The 21,292-nt window shown below is 37.6% G+C and overlaps 1 protein-coding gene across 3 annotated transcripts in view; it reads left to right on the top strand.

Moving 5' to 3' along the window:
• The window catches only part of NBAS (NBAS subunit of NRZ tethering complex), a 393,407-nt gene that overhangs the window by 32,881 nt on the left and 339,234 nt on the right, over window positions 1-21,292 (top strand). For all 3 annotated transcript variants that reach the window (XM_003826980.5, XM_034952644.3, XM_055108231.2), the window contains exon 10: window positions 18,487-18,625. In XM_003826980.5, the coding sequence (XP_003827028.3) occupies window positions 18,487-18,625 (139 nt within the window). The remainder of the gene's footprint in view (window positions 1-18,486; window positions 18,626-21,292) is intronic.

The raw sequence follows: 21,292 nt of genomic DNA on the forward strand, positions 1-21,292 counted from the left end.
GGTGTAGTTTTGAGAAATTGTAAGTGGTGTAGCTTGGCTGACACTGTAGAGTGTGTGTCTGAGGGCAAGGGAGGTGATAGTGGTGGTGGGAGATAGGACATGGGAAGGGCAGGTTGAGGCCCGTTAATTGGGAGTGGTAAGAGGCAGCTTATTCTTTAGGGGACTCACATTTTTGAGCTGAGGAAATATGATCATTTGTATTTTGAGGAATGTTGATTCCATAGGGAGATACTAGAGGCTGGGTGACTCTTAGATGATCAGGTACTGGTTCACGCCACACGTAACAAGCACCTACTCATTATCTTATATGTTACTGCTATACTGTTTTTGTACCACAGTTTGGGCACTATTTAAATATACCACATTTTATTGTTAATTTTTTTCTATTTTGATGAATATATCCTGCTATAGTTTGAACATCTGCCCTCCAAAATCCATGTATTAAAACTTAATGGCCAATGTGATGGCATTAAGATATGAGGCTTTTAAGACATGATGAGGCCGTTAGGACCTCTCCCTCATGAGTGCGTTTAAGGCCCTGATAGAAGAGGCTCCACGCGTTGTCTTTCTGCCTTCTGCCATGTGAGGGCACAGTGTTCCTCCCCTCTGGCAGATGCAGCAACAAGGTGCCATTTTAGAAGTGGAGAGCAGCTCCCACCAGACAACCAGCCTCACTGCACCTTGATCTTGAACTTCCCAGTCTTCAGAACTGTGAGAAAATAGGTTTCTGTTCTTCATAAATTACTCAGTCACAGGTATTTGTTATGGTAGTACAAACAGATGGTCACATATCCCATATCTCCAATTAGACTATCAGCTACTTGAAGGCAAGGAATGTGTACTGTATACCTTTGTAAAAGCCACAGCGAATAGTATATGAGCTCTGGCTCTGAGGACACCTTGAATAAGTAACTCTTATTTTTTGAGTAGAAAAGAAAATTTATATTTCTTTTGACTTTTCCTTTTTCCTCCTTTTCTATTTTGTATTCTTCTTCATACCCCACATTTCTGTGTTTTTTTTTTTCTCTTGTCCCTTTTAAAAGAAGGGTATTTTGTATCTTAATGCTGGACTGTTTTTGTTTGATTGTTTATTTCATACTGACTACTCCACTCTCTTGATTTGTTACAAAAGTCAATATTTGATTTCTTTTTTCCTGGCATTATTTCAGGAAGGTAAGTAGGACTGTAGGATTGAAATGATTACACACTGAATAATTATCATGGGATAAATTTCTTTTAAGTCAGATTATACTTATTAGTTTTAAGACGTTTACTTTTTGATTCAGGATCTAAGCAATTGAGGGTATTTTTGAGGGGCAGTCTCCATTTAAATAAGAACATCTGGAAAGTTTGATATATTACCAAACCACAGAAAGAGGACCTTTTATTGGTTGTACAATCATTTACATCTCTTGGTGGCAGTCAGTTTGGAGATGGATGACTGCATTATTGTTTCTGAATGAAGATTGTTGTAAAGCAAGGAGTATGTGTAAGTGGCCTGTTGTGCATGACAAAAATTTTGCTAGGTTGTTTATATTTTCCATTATGTGGTCTTTTTTTTTTTAAATGAAAGAAGCTGAAATATTCATCACATTTTTATTTATTTTCAGTTATTCTAGTAATGTGGGCCTGTGATGTTTATCATCCACAAAGATTTTATAAATGTGAAGTAAATCAGCCAGAGTTGAATTTGGATAAATTGGTAATATACAAACAGGATTTTATGAAATTCATCGTTTTGCCTAATGTTGCGAGTATTGTTGAAGAAGAGAAACTGAGGTGGTAAATTTGGTAATATGAAACAAAAATTAATTGAGAAGCTTTCGGATAAGCTCTATGAATATGTGGATTTTGACTATTTTCTTTTTTATATATCCTAACTCACAGCCTAATGAATGTATTTTGTCCTCCTTAAACACGCAGACTATCTCATTCCAGTCTTGCTTCCTTTCTTCAACCTACCCCAACACCTCGCTGCCATCTTTTTTTCTATTCTTATTGTTCTCTTTGCTCTGTAGGTTTTAGCATAGATTATAGCCTAATTCTGGCTGAGAAGATTCTCTGATCTCTGCATTGTTAGAGGAGATGCATTAAGCTTTTTGCTCCCGGTGGGTACTATGCTTGCTGGTAGAGATTCAAATGTAGTACCTGTCCTGTAGGAGTTTACACCCTATCTGGGAATCACACAGTCCCAAATTAACACTTAATGAGTTAGGTTCAAATCGAAGACTTTATGTATAGATTTTTAAGTGGCACTTACTGCTTTCAGTAGTATATAACTTTTTAATTTTTATGATTTTGTTGCTATTTTTGTTTTCAATTTTGTTGAAAATTTTTATAAGCAACATCTGATTTTGTTGTATTTCCAACATTTCCTTGATAGCTACAAAAAGGTAGTTAGTGTTTGAAGGTAACTACTTCTAGACCCTAATTTACATTTCAACAAAGTCAAAAGGCAGAGAACATGCCTACTTTCTTGGGAGAAGCTGTACTTTTGAAAAGCCACTCATGTTCAAATTCCTTGATGACCCTTTGACACTGATTTCCAGTATATAATTCATTGATTTTTACTAAATGTATAGCGTTTTGCCACCGCTACTACTGTTGGTTCTATATCTATAGAAAATTTTAAAAATATTTTTTAATAGAGTGTGTACTGGATTAGGAGACAGGAACCCTGAATTCTGTTCTTGGTTGTCCTACTTTCTAGCTGTGTAATCTCAAAGCAAGTCATTTACTCTTTCTGGACCACATTTTTCTGGCACTGTACTGGGCACAGACCATAGTTCTTCAGGCACCAAGGAGGGTCAGTATAGACTACTATGTAGCATTTCACAGAGGAAAATTGTGGTGGAGAGTTTAACAGCAGGCGTTGTGGGAAGATTCATTGTCAGGGATACCTGGCAGGCAACAGCCGGCTTCAGAGACAAGACTTACTTTTCCTGGGAGAACCAGTCTGAGCAAGACTTCAAAAATTAAATTGCTGGTATTGGGATGGAAATTGGAAATTTGGTTTCAGAAACTGGACAGTCATTTAAATCTGGATAAAAGGTAGATGTGGAATAAGCCATATAGGTAGATGCTGAATATACTGTGTTTTTGCAGTGAAGTTGCTTAAATCCACCCTAAGGATCAAGAGGGAATTAAGTCTTCTGCTGATGTTCTTTAGCATCAGCTGTGGGTTGAGGGAAGGAAACAGGCAAGAGTGTCCAAGAACTCTAAGTTAATTTATTCATTAGTACTTGTATTGACATTCTGTGCCAGGCCAATGGCTCTTAACAAGGTATGGACAGCAGAATTACCTGTTGAGAATTAAAAAAAAAAATGCATACCTAGGTCCTACCCTCAAAGGCTTGATCAGGTGTCCTCCCCTCCAGTTAAAAATCCTTGTGCTAAGCTCTGGGAGATTTAATAGGATCAATGGGATAATGACTAGGATATCTTCCTTGTTTTGAAGTTGCCCTAATGAGGGATAGCAATAAATTTCATTTAGTTGTCATCTCCCTTCCATTGATTATAGCTGCCTAAAAAACTGGGCCCATAAGGAGCTAAGATTGATGATTGACATAGGTGTAGAAGTAGCAGAACTAGATATCCATCTTCTCTTGTCTGTCTGCATGGAGTGAGCATATGTATGCATGTGTGTTTATTCTGACTTCCTTGGAAGCCTACAACATGCCAGTCAGACCCCAGTTTGGACCGGGACATGTAATAAGTGCAGGCACACAATCTGTATCATCACATTTACTCAAGAACATCTGCTCTTGCAAAACCTGTGTGGGGCATCTTGCACCCCATAGCACAGTTAGGAACCACCACCATCATCTTGGCAGCCAGGAAGTCACTCCATTTCCGGTATTATTTTATCTTTTTCCATTCACCACGTGTCTCCCGAATAGGGCAGCATGATGGCTTTACGTTTTACATGCACAAATATTTTTAATTTAATTTGTGTAAAAAATCTGTGGTGTCACAGAGAGTAGTGGTTATGATAAAGCACAGTTATTTAGCTTTTATGTGCTACCTTTAAATAAATGAACAAATAAGAACATGATGTAAATGATACCTTTAATATGCCAAAAAATCATTTGAAAGAAGTACACTAGTGTCTGAAGTTTGAGATATATTTCTTTCAGTGTTCACTGTTAGTAGATAGAAATACAGTTTGTTTGTTTGTTTATTTATTTATTTATTTAGAGACAGAATCTCACTCTGTTCCCCAGGCTGGAGTGCAGTGGCGTGATCTCGGCTTACTACAACATCTGTCTTCCAGGTTCAAGCGATTCTCCTGCCTCAGCTTCTCGAGTTGCTGGGATTACAGGTGTCTACTACCACGCCCAGCTAATTTTTGTATTTTTGGTAGAGACAGCGGTTCACCAAGTTGGCCAGGCTGGTCTCGAACTCCTAACCTCTGGTGATTCGCCCATCTTGGCTTCCCAAAGTGTTGGGATTACAGACATGAGCTACTGCACCTGGCCTATAGAAATACAATTTATTTTTGCACAGTCCTTCCTTGGTATCTGTGGAGGCTTGGTTCTAGGACCCCTCGTGGATACCAAAATCCACAAATGCTCAAGTCCCTGATGTGAAGTGGTGTAGTATTTGCATATAATCTATGCACATCCTCCCGTGTATTTCACATCATCTCTAGATTACTTGTAATACCTCATCTAATGTAAATGCTCTGTAAATAGTTGTCATACTGTATTGTTTAGAGAATGACAAGAAAAAAGTCTATACATGTTCAGTACAGATGCAACCATCCATTTTTTTTCCTGAATATTTTTCATCTGTGGTTGATTGAATCCACGTGTGCAGAACCCATGGATATGGAAGGCTGACTGAGCAGTTAGTCTCTCCGGGAAATTGCGTATCATAGTAAAAAGTAATCTCTCGAGGTTCTCATGTATTTTTCATTGTGTTTAGTGCAGTACTGTAAACCTTGAATAATGCCATGGGACCCATACGAAGTGTCACTAGTGATGCTGGAAGTGCTCCCAGGAAGCAGGGAAAAGTCATGACATGACAAGAAAAAGTTGAATTGCTCAATATGTGCCATAGGTTGAATCTGCAGCTGTGGTGCGCACCGTTTCAGATAGATGATCGATCTTGTAAACAGACTATGTAAACATACAGTATTGATAAATACAGTACAGTACTGTAAATGTATTTAATCTTATGATTTTTCTTAACATTTTCATTTCTTTAGCTTACTTTACTGTAAGAATATAGTATGTAATAAATATAAAATGTGTTAATAGACTGTTTTTGTTATCAGTAAGGCTTGGGTCAACATTAGCCTATTAGTAGTTAAATTTTGGGGCAGTCAAAAGTTATACGTGGATTTAGCCTGCTTGGGGGCTGGCGCCCATAACCCTGTGGTATTCAGGGGTCAACTGCATATCGCTCCTACGTTAAACTTAGTTATTAATTCTCATGGTGTTTTAATGGAATCTTTTGGCCATATTTTTTTCCCTTACCTATTCTATATATTTTTATAGGCAGCCTTATCCAGACCTAATGGTTTTTAACCACTTGAATGCATATGTAATATCTTTGAAGTCTGTATCCCAGAAGTTACTCCTAGGCCACAGAGCTATTTATTCACTCGCTTACTGAACATCTTTTCCTGGATAGCTCACAAGTACCTCCTACTTATTATATTCTGTGTTCATCATTTTCCTCCTTCAAACCTGCTTCTTCTCATGTATTCCCATATCTTGAGGTATAATATTTCCACCAGGCCAAAACTTGAGATTTATGTTAGATAATTCTCAACTCATGATCTTCAAGCCTTATTGATTCTTCTTCTTTAGTATGCCTCCTCCTCCCCATTTCTAGTGCCATCCTTATACTTCAGACCCTCATTACTTCTGACCCAATTTACTTATCAAGTTGTTTCCTCTTCCTCTAATTTCTTTTCATTTCTGTTGCCAGAAAGAACTACAGGTCTTAAAGTACAACTGTGATCATTTACTTCTCTACTTAAAAATCCTCTGATTTTCTTTAGCCCTTGGGATAGATATATAACTTCTTAGATTAGTATTAAAGGCCCTTTGTAGTTTGGCCTTTAATCTGTCTAGCTTCCTATTACACCCTCTCATGTTTTCTTTGCTCTGTGCCAACGGTCAGCACACTTCCTGTAAAGGGGCAGATTGTAAATATTTTAGACTGTGCAGGCCATATGGTCTCTGCTATAACTACTAAACTCTCCTCTTGTAGTGTGAAAGCAGACATGACAACATATAAAATTCACAGTATAGCTGTGTTCCATAAAGCTTTATTTACAAAAATAGATGGTGGGCTGAATTTGATTTGAGGGGCTGGAGTTTGCTGGCTCCTGGTCTAGATAACTCTAGGCATGTGTAAATTTCTGTATATCTCAAAATGTCATTGTTGTTTTTAAAGCCAAACACCCTGTCTTAGAACTGTATCATTAGCCTCAGCAGCACGGTGCTTTGCATGGAGTACCTGTCAGTAGATTTTAGTTAAATTATTAAATATACTTGACTTTGTCAAAGCATATAAAGAGAGAAAGCAATACTAATACACTAGAATGTAAGTTCCATGAAGGCAGAAACTTCCATCTGTGTTATTTACAGCTCTATTTTCAGCTTTTAGATGAGGGCTTGGCACATAATTGGTGCTCAATAAATATTTCTCAGTAAATAAATGAAAGCCTGACTTTGGAAGAATTAAAATGTAAGAGCTAGGTGGAACAACTGTATGAATGGAATGTCTAAAACAGGTTTTTTCCAAACTCTTCTTTGGTGAAATTACAGTTGAGTGAGACTCTGATTTCACCAGTGTTTCTTTGGTAACATCTCTTCAGGGTGACCAACGAATCAGAATAGATGTTGCTATAAGATGGGATCATCTCTGCCAGCTGGGTCGAAGAAGGTAGTGTTAAGATTGCAGTCAGTTAATAATATAGTAATGCCATAAGATTGTTAACTCCACAAGGGCAGGGAATACTTGATTTCATAGCACCTTGCAAGTTTTAGACACTTTCTGAATTGACATTGAATTGACTTTAATTGAAATTAAGGTTATAATAGATGAAATTAACTTTATAGAGCTTTTACTGTTGACCAGATACTTATATATGCTGAATCCTACTCATCACAACATGAGATGGTTTCATAACTGCTATTGTGTATGTAGAGAAACCTAAGCTCCTAGAGGCTTAAGCAACTTTCTTAAGAGGTCATGACTGTTGAGTGGTAAATTCATGTCTTTGATTCCCATGGCCCAGTAAGCTTTTCTCTGGCAAACTTTGGCCTGTGGGCCAAATGTGGCCTGTTTTTAAGCATAGATTTTATATTTTTTAAATTGTTGAAAAAAACCTCAAAAGAATATTTTATCATACATGGAAATTATATGAAATTCAAATTTCTGTGTTTATAAAGAAAGATTTATAGGAACATAGCCACACTTTTTTTTGTTTTACATATTGTCTGTTTTTTTTTCATGCTCTGACATAAGTTAGTAGTTGTGCGAGACCATATGGCCCACAGAGCCTAAAATATTTATAATCTGGCCTTTTACACAGAATGTTTTCTGGCCCCTATTTTATGTCATCCAACAATCTGTCTGAGTATGGGTCTAGTTCTGTTTGGGAGGTAGAAAGTAAGGCGTATTGAACTTCGTAGATTTTTTCGTAGTTCTTTTCTTCGAGACAGGGTCTTGCTCTGTCTTTCATATTTGAGTGCAGTGATGTATGTGATCTTGGCTTGCTGTAGCTTCTACCTCCTGGGCTCAAGCGATCCTCCCTCCTCAGCCTTCTGAGTAACTGGGACTACAGGCACGTGTTACAACATCCAGCTAATTTTTTAATTTTTTGGAGCGATGGGGTCTTGCCATGTTGCTCACGCTGGTCTCTAACTCTTGGCTTCAAGTGAGCCACCTGCCTGGGCCTCCCAAAGTGCTGGAATTACATATGTAGGTCACTGTGCCTGGCCTTTCCATACTTCTTGATTTTAAACTCTAAATTGTATTTAAAAAAAAATTATAGCCGAGTACCACTCAGTTTTAAATATGATGCCCAGTTACCAAATTGCCAGGGAATGATTTCATTAGTGAACTAAGAAGTCCAGGAAAAATTCCCATGTTTTGTCTTTAATAATTAATCATTCAATATAATCAGTTTTCTGTGATTATTCTTAGGCACATGTTGACTAAATAGTCTGATGCTTCATAATTTGACCTATAGTAAAGTATATCTTTTAGAGATCATATAACAGATTCAAACATAAAGTAAAGCAGTGGTTCTCAAAATGTGGTCCCTGACCAGCAGCATCAGAAAAACCGGGGAAATGGTTAGAAATGCAAATTCTTGGCTGCATACAGTGGCTCATGCCTGTAATCCCAGCACTTTGGGAGGCCAAGGCAGAAAGGTCATTTGCACCTAGGAGTTTGAGACCAGCCTGGGCTACATAGGGAGATCCCTGTCTCTACAGAAGTTTAAAAAAAGAAAAAAATTAGCCAGGCACGCATGTGCCTGTATTCCCAACTACTTGGGAGGCTGAGGGTGCGAAGATCGCTGGAACCTGGGAGGTACACCGCAGTGAGCTGTGACTGCGCCACCATTGCACTCCAGCTTGGGTGACAGAGTGAGACCCAGTCTCAAAAATTAAAAAAAAAAAAAAGAAATGCAAATTATTGGAGTCTATGCTAGACTTCCTGATTCATATGCTCCAGAGTGGTGGCCCAGTAATCTATTTTAACAAGCCTTTTAGGTGATTCTGAGGCTTATGTTATATCTGAGAACTGCTAATGTAAAGTGTCATGATTATATATGCTTTCTTCTTATAAGTACCTTAATACATAAGGATAAGCAGAATTTAAAATATTGAGCTAGCAGGATTTTTGTAGTAAAGAATGTTTAGGATATACTACAATGAATTAATATTGAGAACATTTCAATTTTCACAAGAGTTATGTCTTCCAGCTGTGAAGTAATAGGTGACATTTTTTGAGCCCTTACTTTGCCAAGTGTGGTCTAAGGTGTTTTAAATTTTGGGATATGGGGAGTATTTTCTTTCTTTTTCTTTATTACTGGTTGTATGCCTTCAGTACACCAGTCATTGGACAGATTCCTTCCTTGGTTTTAAGGAGTTTTAAGCCACTAGATGGCAGATTTTTCCAACATTTATTAGATTGAAGAGCCTTGTTAATAAGCCATTTATAATTCTTCTTGAACCAATTTTTAGTGTAACTTTTTTTGTTAATTAAAAAAATTCAAATTGCTACATAATAATTTTACATACGTATGGTATCTTAATATATGCATACAATGTGTAATGATCAAATCAGGGTATTTACGATCTCCATCACCTCAAACATTTGCCATTTCTTTGTGTTGGGAACATTTCAGTTCTCTTCTAGCTATTTTGAAATATACGATAAATTATTGTTAACTATAGTTACCCTACTATGCTATCAAACACCAGAACTTACTCCTTTATCTAACTGTTTGTCTGTACCCACTAACTTTCACAGTTCATCAGTATCACGTATAGTCTGCTGCTTAGGGGCTTGCATTCTGCCCGTACTTTCCTTTTCTCATAATTGCCCTGTTTACATCTGTGATACTGCCCCCTGTTCTTCTCTGGCCTCTGCCTTTAATCCTGCCCCTTTAATTCACTCCTCCTCAGGTTTTTTCACTCCATCAGTCAGAGTTTATTTTTGTTGTCTGATACCTGTGTTCCTGCTTCGAGTTTTTGACTCTTAGAATTTTAGAGCTGGAAAAGAGTTCATCCATCATTTGGTTCAACCTCTTCATTTCTCAGGTGGGAGAACTGAAGCCTAGAGAAGTTAAGACAAGGACAAGGACTATGTCTTATTTATCTTTGTGGCACTGTAGTTCTTGGCACATAGTGCCCAGAGAGACGTGTCTTTTGAAACAACCATGGTAAATGCTCTAAAGGATACAAAGATGAATTAGACACAGTGTCTGCACCCAAATGACTCCAAGTATAGTGATGGAGGTATGATTTAAATAACTTATGTGATAGAAGGTAGAGCATGAGTAACTTCTTGCCCAGGAAGTTAGCAAGACAGAATATTTGTATTGTTAAGGACCTATTGGAACCTTCTGCCCCGTTACTTCCCACTTGTTCTTTAGAGGCTGGAAGCACTCAATGCAGTTCTTACAGTTCTTTGAACACACCATTTACAAACTCATCTCTGTGTTTTTGTACATCATGTTGGCTTAGAATGCCGTTGGCTTAGAAGGCTCTTTACCTAACCCCTTTATCTGTCTGGGAAATTGTTTAATGGATGAACGTTTTGCTGGTGCTGCCCTGCCCAGCCTTCTTTGACCTCTTCCTTTGTGCAGTTAATGTGTCTTTTATGCTGCTTTTGTACCTAACTGAAAGGTTTCTGAAGAGGTGTTGTGCAGTAGTGGTCAGTGCTTACTGGTTATTTTACTTGTGGTAGATTCTGCTCGTATTTATTCCTCTATATGAATTCATATCCCTGGTTGTTTGAGAAAAGGAAGGTACAGAAGGAATGCAAGCCCCCTAACCGGCACACCGTATGTGATACTGGACAAATGTGAGAGTTAAGAGTTATGCTGAACATTGATTTCCGAAAAGTTAGAAGTAGTTTACTAAGATGTTTCTTCAGTGGCTTAGCATATTCCTCATTGGTTATATGCAGTTTAGTAAATGTTAATGAGTGGAAGGAATGTTGCAAGATTATATAGTTTCTTTTTAGAAAAGGTTAGTTGAACTTGATACTTCTGATTCTAGACCCATGATTTTCCTGCTATTTTCCATAAAATTTGAGGTTGAAGAGTAATATAGCTTGGCTCTGTGTCCCCACCCAAATCTCATCTTGTAGCTCCCGTAATTTCCACGTGTTGTGGGAGGGACCTGGTGGGAGATGATTGAATCATGGGGGCGAGTTTTTCCCATGTTCTTCTCATGATAGTGAATGGGTCTCATGAGATCTGATGGTTTTAAAAAAATGGGAGTTTCTCTGCACAAGCTCTCTTTGCCTGCTGCCATTCCACATAAGATGTGCCTTGCTCCTCCTTGCCTTCCACCATGATTATGAGGCCTCCCCAGCCATGTGGAGCTGTATGTCCAATAAAACTCTCTTTTGTAAATTGCCCAGTCTCGGGCATGTCTTTATCAGCAGCGTGAAAATGGACTAATACAAAGATTATTGGGTAATATAATCTTTTTCTTTCTCTTTCTCTCTTTTGTTTTTGTTAAGGGGAAGTAAAGTTTTGCTAATTCATTCCCATGTTGTGTGCTTTAGTGTAGAGGATTTAATTTGTATTATAAAAATTCCATTTTACTGTATCTTCATAGGATAATTTGAAAATATTTGCTTCAAAATGTTATTTTGAAATTAAGCACTTAAAAGTCAAATATTCTGTATATTTAAGGATGTAATGGTTACCACTGCATGTAAATATTCCAGGTGGAGGAATTTAATGCAAAAACAAGTAACGCTAATGATATAAATTATTTGCTACAGTGTTAGCTTTTATAGACTAGATTTCTTAAAAAAATCTAATAATTATTTTAGTAGTAAGTCCCAGTCCCAGAATACTTAAGATATAATCATTAATGCATATACAACCTCAAAATATCACAAGGCAAATTATATGATAATTTCCTTTTGAGTATTTCACTACCTTTGTGGGTTGATGCAACGTGTTAAAGCCAATTCACTGTTTTTTTTTTTTCCCCTAGACTTCATTAACTAGAGAAATTTATGTGCATAATTTGGGACATTGTATCTTGATGTTCTTCTTTTTAAGTTAAAAAAAAGGGAGAGAGAAGGAGAAGTACAGAGAATGATGTAATAAACAGATGGTCCCCAACTTGCGATTTTTTTAACTTAAGACTTTTCCACTTTATGATGGTGCAGAAGCAATACACATTCAGTAGAAACTGTACTTAGCATTTTGATCTTTTCCTGGGTTAGCAGTATGTGTAGGATATTCTCATGATGCTGGGTATGGCAGCGAACTGAAGCTCCCAGTCTACCATGCAACCATGAGGGTAATATGATCAGGTCATGAGGCAAGCAAACGATACTCTATATACTGTGTTGCCAGCATGTTTTGGATATTGTGTTGTGTGTTTTGACATCCCATCACGTGTATAAAACACCCTTTTTTCACTTACAGTATTTTCCATTTACAATAGGTTTATTGATTATCTGATCATAAGTCAAGGAGCATCTGTAAACCTACGTACCTACTACGTGCAATGAACAAATATGAAGTGTGTCTTTGACCTAAGATGCACGTTTATGTGTGTGTGTGTGTATACATTCACAGACATATATAAATATCAAAGACAATAATACAAACAAAATTCCTTACTTCCATTATTTTGTCTCACTTTCTTCCCTCTAGAGGCAGCTGTCATAATTTTGGTGTGTGACCTTCCAATATATATTTTTGTATTTGTTCCCTTCACATTGTATATGTTTTCCTGAACAGTTTGTTTGGTTATTTGTCCATCCCTTTTAACTATTTGAAATATTTCTAATTTTTCAGCTTTATAAATAGTACTGATGGGATCAAAAAACTACCTATCGAGTACTATGCTTATTACCTGGGTGAAGAAATAATCTGTACAACAAACCCCTGCGACACACAATTTACCTATATAAAAACCCTGAACATATACCTCTAAACTTAAAATAAAAGTAAAAAATCCTAAAAAACAAAACAAGTTTCACACTAAACTTTTTTTTTTTGGCCAAAAGATGAATATACCTGTGCAAGAATTTCTCTATAGTTTCCTTGGAGCAGTTTGTGGGGTAGTTAGTTGTGTGCATTTATTTGATATTGTCAAGTTGCTCCAAAATGATTGCTTCAATTTGCAATCTCGCTAGTAGTTTTTAAGAGTTACTAGGCCCCTAAACATTCTAGAGGGTGATTGGTGTAAATCTGTGTTGTTTTAATCTGCATTATTGGCTTTTGGATTTCTTTTTTTGCGACTTGCTGTTGCTTGTCCTTTGTCTACTTTCCTTTTGAACTGGTTTTGGGAGATCTTTATAAATTCTGCCTACTAATACTTTGTTAGTTCTATGTGTTGTAAATAACTTCTCCCAGTCTTTTTTTTTTTTTTTTTTTTGAAATGGAGTCTCACTCCGTAGCCCAAGCTGGAGTGCAGTGGAGCGATCTCGGCTCACTGCAACCTCTGCCTCCCAGGCTCAAGCGATTCTGGTGCCTCAGTATCCTGAGTAGCTGGGTCTACAGGTGCACGCCACCACACCTGGATAATTTTTTGTATTTTAGTAGAGACGGGGTTTCACCATGTTGCCCAGAGTGGTCTCGAACTCTTGAGCTTAGGTGATCCACACACCTGGGCTTCCCAAAGTGCTCGGATTACAAGCCCAGTCTTCATTTTATGGATGGAAGTTTTAAATTTTAATATGGTCAAATTTGAGTGAGAATGTCTTAATGATGGCAGGGTAGGAAAATGTTTACAGGACAAGATGCACAAAGCCCAGCTCATAAGTGAAAGCTTGATGAGCATGAACTGAGTTGGCTCTTCTTAGAACTTATTTTCTTATGGGAATTCTGTGTTTTTCTAGTTTCATTAAACCAGTTTGTTCAGTTCCATGAAAAATTCTTACAGGATTTATGTGAAATTGCGTTCAATTTGTAAATTAAGAGGAATTGGCATGTTTAAAATACCCACCAAAGAAGATAGTATCTCTCCCTCTTCATTCATGTAACTCTCACAAGCTTGAAATTTTCTTCTCGATGTTTCCTTAAAAATACCAAATTCTTGGCTTAGCATTGTTTTGTCCGTTTTAATCAGTGTGACCCCACCTTTCCCTGCCTCCATTGCCGTGACCCTTCCCTTCTTCCCACCTTATCTCATCATATCTTACTGCTGAAACATAGAGTGAAGACAAGCAGTAAGAAGATGGGTCTCTTTGTACCTTCTTCACTCTGTGCTTCCTAATGAGAAACGTGGACTTTCAATTCACAGCCCCTCAGCAAACATTTATTGAGTATATTGTGCTGAGTTTCAGACTCTTCTCTTCCATTGACTGGCTTTTTTTTTAAGTTACATGGTTTTACCAGTGGAACTTTATTTCTCCTCACTTCTGGCCAGTGTTGCCCTGGAAGCCTGTTCTGAACACTGTGATGATGATGGAGCGTGTTTATTTACTTGGCCAGTCATCACCATAAGCCTGCTTTTATTTTTATTTTCTTAATCACTTGTAGGTTAGTTCTCGTCAACATTGTGAGTCTTATTGAATAATAAAGTAATGGAGTCTTGAATTGGGGTTGATACCCCTTGGGGTTTTTGTTTGTTTGTTTGTTTTGAGAAAGTCTTGCTCCATCACTCAGGCTGAAGTGGTGGCTTGATCTTGGCTTACTGCAGCCTCTGCCTTCCAGGTAGCTGGGACTACAGGCATGCACCACCACGCCCAACTAATTTTTGTATTTTTTGTAGAGACATGTTTTCCAGGCTGGCCCCTTGGCACGTATAACTGAAGAAAAACCCTTCAGTAGATTTAGATTTGCTTATCATCTTCAGATTGGTCTGTCATCTTTTGTGCCACTAATTTCATGCTCCCATGTGTTCTTCCTTTTTTTTTCTGTTTTAGAGAGTGAGCTTTTAAATGCAGAGCACATGCCTTGTTCATCTTTGTACACTCAGTGCCCTGCACATTGCCTTGCACTCAGCAGCTGCCAGTTGCCTGTTTTGTGAAGATGTTGATTCAGTTATCTCCATTTCTTTCCCTTTAAACATACCTGAGCACCCGTGCCTACTTGGATGTGTGAACACATATGCATTCTTAGAGCTGGAGCATCAGTGTCCTAAAGCTGCTATCTGTCTGATTGGAACAGCACATGATTCGTTTCATCATTCTGCTGCTTTTCCACTTATTCTTCAGTCTGGCATGAACGGAGGAAAGGCTGGGAACAGATACTGAATCCCTTTTGTTCTCAGGGGATCTTAGCCTTTTGTAGCCGGTTTTGTCTATGCATGGCTATGCTATTTATCAGAATTCATAGAGAGGAAGTGTCTTACAATACCCAGGACATAAAAAATCTGGATTATCACTTAGGTCTGCAACTCCTTCAGTAGTCAGCCAACTTAAAGTTTCAGACATATGTTAACACAAATTTAATTAGTAGAAATTATATATTATAAATATATTAATGTTTACTATATTATATGTTTTTAATACAAATATATATATTGGACATTGATCAAAGTGACATTATTTCAGTTATCAAGGAACTGTTTTATAATGGCCTTTGGGAATTTATTGAATTCTTAAGTAGTGATATTGATATAGTTTATTGAATTCTTAAATAGTGATAGTTTTCAAATAGAGGTTCAATAGAGGTTACTGTTTTAAATACTAGGTTACTAGTTTTTAAAGGTATGCTTTATGAATCACATGTTTTTGGATTGAAAAAACGTTGTGATTAAATTCTGAACTTTGGATATTCCAGATTACCCCTTTTGTTTCTATTTATTCAGAGGATTTTTTTCCTATCAAATGGACTTTTGAGAAAGAAATTTATGGAAAATTTGAAGCATGTACAAAAGTAGAATAGTATACTGACTCCTTAGTGCCTGTTATTCAGTTTCAACAATCAGCTCATGGCCAGTCTCATTTTACCTGTATACCCAGCCATTTCCCTATCCACCCTTCCCTGGATTATATTGAAGTAAATCCTGGACAGCATATGATTTTATCTGTAAATATCTCAGTGTGTATTTCTACAAAATAAAGACTCTAAAATATAAACATGATACCATTAGCGCATCTAAAATAATTAACAGTAATCTGTCAGTATCTTCAAATATCCAGACTGTGTTCTCCCCTTCCCCTGCCTCTTTTTTAGACAGGGTCTCACTCACTCTGTCACCCAGGCTGGGGTTCAGTGGCACGGTTATGGCTCACTGCAACCTCAGAACTCCTGTCCTCAAGCGATTCTCCCACCTCATCCTCCCGAGTAGCTGAGACTGTAGGTACCTATGACTACACCTGGCTGATTTTTTTTTTGTAGAGATGAGATCTCACTATGTTGCCCAGGCTGATCTTGAACCCTTGGCCACAAACAATCCTCCCACCTTGTCTTCCCAAAGTTTTGGGATTACAGACATGAGCCACTGCACCCAACCTATGTTTTCTTTTAATTCATTGATCTGCTCTCCATATCCTCCTTCTATCTGTTGCTCTTTTGCTTTGATTATGTGTATGTGGGTTCTGAAAAAAAAAAAACCCAGGCCATTTATCTTGTATTTTCTCACTGTCTAGTTTTTGTTGATTGCATCTTTGTAGTGTTGTTTAAAGTATTTTTCTTTTTTCATCAATATTTTCTCCAAATTGAGAGTTAGATTCTGAGGGATAATATGATTTTATCTGCACTAGATATACTCCTTTTTTTGTGAAATATTTTACTGTAATAGAATCATTTGAGAAGAATGAATGCTCTGGGCAAGTCAAGTAATACTCATAATACTAGCCTGACTTTGGACCACAGTCTCTTTTGCCCTGGTGAGCAGGGTTAATTACATGTTAGCTCTAAGGATTTGCTTAGGGTAGGAACAACCAAAATAGGTTGCTTCAAGGCATCGTCTCAAAGTTTTTTTCTTCCAATTTGCTGAGATGAAAATTTGTTACAGCCGCATATAAAGGCAGTAGGGAAAAGGCTTTGTGTGTAGGCCCAAGCTGTGTTTCTGTGAAGAAAGTGCATTTGAATTACTTTATGGTTTTTGAGATTTTGAGTTGGGCTACATTCCATAATTAAACCTGGAAGGATTTTGTACAGTTTTGAAAAATTTAGATCTAAGAGTATACGGTAGAGATGAGTTCTTTAATTGTTATTGTTAGCTTAGTTCAGAAACACTTTAGAAAGTGGGTTGTCAAATGAGAAGAGGGCTTTTAGTGGCATTAGAGTGTGACAGGTCATCTGAGTTTTGGGACTGGGAAAGAAAAAAGGTATATATTCATTTTCTATGAATCACAAACTTGGTGACAACACAAACTTACCCTGCAGTTCTGGAGATCAGAAGTCTGAAATGGGTCTCACTGGGCTAAAATCAAACATATCCTCAGGGCTGTGTTCCTTTCTGGAGGCTTGGGGAGAATCTATTTTGTTGCCTTTTCCGGCTTTTAGAAGCTTCCCAGATTCCTTGGCTTGTGGCCCCTTCTACCTTCAAAGCCAGCGGTGGCCAGTTGAGTGTCACATTACATTACTCTGACATTGACTCTTCTGCTGCCCCTTTCTACCTTTAAGGATCCTTGTGATTACTTCGGGGCCACCTGAATAATTCAGGATACTCTCCCTAAGTTCAAGTCAGTTGATTAGCAACCCTAATTCCATCTACAACCTTAAATCCATGTAATAGAACATACTCACAGACTGCAGCGATTAGGATGTGGACATCTTTTGGGGGCCATTGTGTTGTCTGCCACACAAGGTGAACAAAATTAACAGAAGGCAGGTGTTGCTTTCTACCATAATATAGTGCTTTTTGACTACTCTTGGGCATACACCTCCACTGGTCTTGAAGGGTCTGTATTGAGAGCTCATGGTGTTATGTCATGAGGTACTGATATTTATTTTATAACATTTAAAGTTAGCTTTAGTTGACATAAATTGTAACTGAGTTAGTCTGATATGCCAACTCTAAATAACTTTATGTTTTTTTGACTTTTCAATTTCTATGTAGAAACATAAATTTTTCAAGATTTGATTTTTCTATGAGTATGGCCAAGAAGGAGGTAAACGGAACTTTCAGACTTTTTTTCTTTCTTTAGACAGATAATTGTGATGTCTGTTATACAGATCCCTGCCAGAAGTACTGAACATAGCTTTAAAAATTGTGACTGTTGGGGTTTCGTTATTAATTAGCTTTGTTTATATAGTGGTTACACAGTAATGTCTTCTAACTTTTAGTATATGTTAGGCTGTTTGCCCTGTTGGTAACTGGCCTCCAGTCATGAATGGAGTGTAACGAACAGAAAAGTGAACCACTCATAGTGTGCAGCTAAACTACCAACCAGTCTTATTTTGGTATAATTATTGCTCTGTGGTTTCCCATTCAGTCTCTCCTGGGTGTCATTTCTTTCTAGCATTCTGTAATGGCTCCCTCATTGCATCAGATACATTGCCATAATTAATACATAATGTATCTGGGTGAGGCTACACATCTATTAAAGTTTATTGGTGTTGATACAGACAGTTTTTTTATATTCAGTTGCTAGCCTTAAATTTTTTCTTCATTTCTAAGTTCCCACCTGCATTTCAGGTGCTTGAATATTTAAGCCTTAGTATATGGTGAAATTCTAATTGAAAAACAGTTTGGTTTTCTTTTGATTGTTTCCTCTGAAATATTTACCTTCTAGGTTTAACATATATTAATAGTACTTGGTAAATTTTCTTTCTCAAGGTGACTGTTTCTGCTCTCTTTGTTTTGCTCTTATTTATATTTGCAATTTATCGATTTTTAAAATTTTTCTCCTTTTTAGACTTTTACTTGTTGGTGGATGTGAAACTGCTGAAGTAGGCATGTCAAAAGCTTCTAGCTGTGGCCTTTCTGCCTGGAGAGTTCTTTCAGGATCACCGTATTACAAGCAGGTTACTAATGGTGGAGACAGGGTTACTGCAGTAAGTATGAGTTATGGCACTTCACTTTGCTATGTGTCATTTCACTATGCTATTTGTCTTAGACAAATAAGTCCTTTGTAAGATATAGAGGAAGAAATAATTTCATCTTGAATGAGGACAGTGAATTAATGCTGGTATAATTTTATTTCTTTCAAATAACATATTCAACTGAGGCATATTGTATTTAACTTGGAATAATTTTTAGTAGTGACATTTTCAGATACTAGAAAAACAACCTAACAGTAGTCCCATTCCTTGTATTTGCTTATTTAGATGAAAACATGTATTAAGCACTTTTTAATGTGTTGGCAGCTATTTGGAGTGCTTTTTATATGCTCTAACTCATTTAATTCTAAGTAACCCTTTGAGGTAAATATTGTTACTGGCCCGAGTCTGTTGATGAGGTGGTAAGTGAGGTGTAGTTAAGTAAGTTGCCCTGATCATCCAGCTAGCAAATGGCAGAATTAGAGTCCAGATTTCCATGTTGTTCCATATTTACATGGACTATTCATCCATCCATTCATTCTATACTTATTTATTGAGCTTCTATTTTGTGTCAGGCAGTCCTTAGGGCTGTAGTAGTCAGCATAGGCTAGGTTCTATTTTGATAATTCAAGCAATCAAATGAGCAAATGCAAAGTCCTGAAATTTCTGTGGCTTATCATATACAGATTTTTTCCTTATTTTGTGGCAAAGCCTGCTGTTGAGATCATGACTCTCCTGGGCAGCTTGTTTTAAGTGATGATTAAAAGATCCATGGAGAGTGGTGACCTTTTGGGGTCCCACTATCTCAGTTTATGGTCTTAGGAAGGGAAGGGAGAGATAATAGGTGGAACTTTTTACTGTCTTAGACCAGAAGTGACATTGGTTCTACTTACAGTTCGTTTATTGTATTATGGCCCCTCTTAGCTTCAAGGGGGCTGGGAAATAGTTTTCTATGTGTCCAGAAAGGTGTGAAAAACTAGGTATTGGTAAATACTAATTATGTTTACCATCCTGGCCACACTGCAGTCTTGCATGTCTTAGTTATTTGTGTAAACTGTATGAAAGTGAGCACTTGGGCCAGGCGTGGTGGCTCACGCCTGTAATCCCATCACTTTGGGAGGCCAAAGCGGGTGGATCACGAGGTCAGGAGTTCAAGACCAGCCTGACCAACATGGTGAAACCCCGTCTCTACTAAAAATATAAAAACTAGCTGGGCGTGGTGGTGTGCACCTGTAATCCCAGCTACTCAGGAGGCTGAGGCAGGAGAATCGATTGAACCTGGGAGGCGGAGGTTGCAGTGAGCCGAGATTGTGCCACTGCACTCCAGCCTGGGTGACAGAGCCAGACTCCGTCTCAAAAAAAAAGAAAGTGAGCACTTGGCCAAAATTATGCAGCTTGGGCTTACCATGTTACTTAGTGGGCACTCAAATATTTTTTCAGTGAGGGAAGAAATCTAGAAATTAAGTTGAAACACAACATAATCAAACATGTTATGTGTTCATTTTGATAGTGAATTTGTCAAAAAATATATTGATTTCAAATTATGTTCTAAAACAACAAACTATTAAAGATTTTAGTGTTGAAAATAAACTAATGAAGATGTACTTTTGAAAAGAAATCTTTAGCAATAATAGTAATCCTCTGTGAATTTTATTTTTAGCATTTAATATATACTGCAGTGTGCAATTGTGATTTAACCCAACAAAGTAGTAGTTTCTTTTTCTTTAAATGAAGTCAACTTACTGGTTTATATGGCACCAGACATTAAACCAGTTTGTATGTGTAGAACAGCTTATGCAGTACTGTGCATATGCCTTTCCTTCCATTTATTGTCCATCTACCTAGTCTACCAGCCCTTTATTCTCTCTGCACGACCTAGTAAGGAGAACAGTTGGTGTATTATTGGCCACATTTCACAAATAAGGAGCCTAAGGCACAGTAGAGCATAATAACTGAAAATAGAGGCATGAGATGGGCCAGATCTAGTTTCTGTTCTGCACCCGCCACCCCATGAAATTCTATCCATATCAGTGGCACTAATATATGCTATGATGATTATCCCATAATTTATAAAAAGTAAAGTGAGGTAGAAGTTACTCGTACATATTGGACACATTAGTTCATATCTGTAGGAATTTAGCTGTGTTTATCTCTCTGATTTAGGTCATATCCAGCTTCTAGTTTTATATGCGAGATGTTTCAGGGTAGATCTTAGAGTCTGAAGAAGTTTCTCTTAGCTCTGTCTAAAGTAAGCATGATGTCTGTGGCTTTCTTGGCTCACTGCAACCACCGTCTCCCGGGTTCAAGCGATTCTCCCATCTCAGCCTCCTGATTACCTGGGATTACAGGCACCCCCCATCATGCCTGGCTAATTTTTGTCTTTTAGTAGAGATGGGATTTCACCATGTTGGCCAGGCTGATCTTGAACTCCTGACCTTAGGTGATCTGCTCGCCTTGGCCTCCCAAAGTGCTAGGATTACAGGCGTGAGCCACCATGCCTGGCCAAGTCTGCACCTTGTTTTCAGATGATTCAGTAAAAAAAAAATTTTAAATTATGTGTGTCTGTATACATAGACACACACACACATAGAGATAAAGCAAATGTGACAAAATATTAATAACTGGTGTAGCTAGGTGAGAGGTATACTCGTGTTTCATTGTACAATCATTTCAGCTTTTCTG

The sequence above is a fragment of the Pan paniscus genome, chromosome 12 (genome assembly GCF_029289425.2).
Source record: "Pan paniscus chromosome 12, NHGRI_mPanPan1-v2.0_pri, whole genome shotgun sequence".
Classification (NCBI taxonomy): Eukaryota; Metazoa; Chordata; class Mammalia; order Primates; family Hominidae; genus Pan; species Pan paniscus.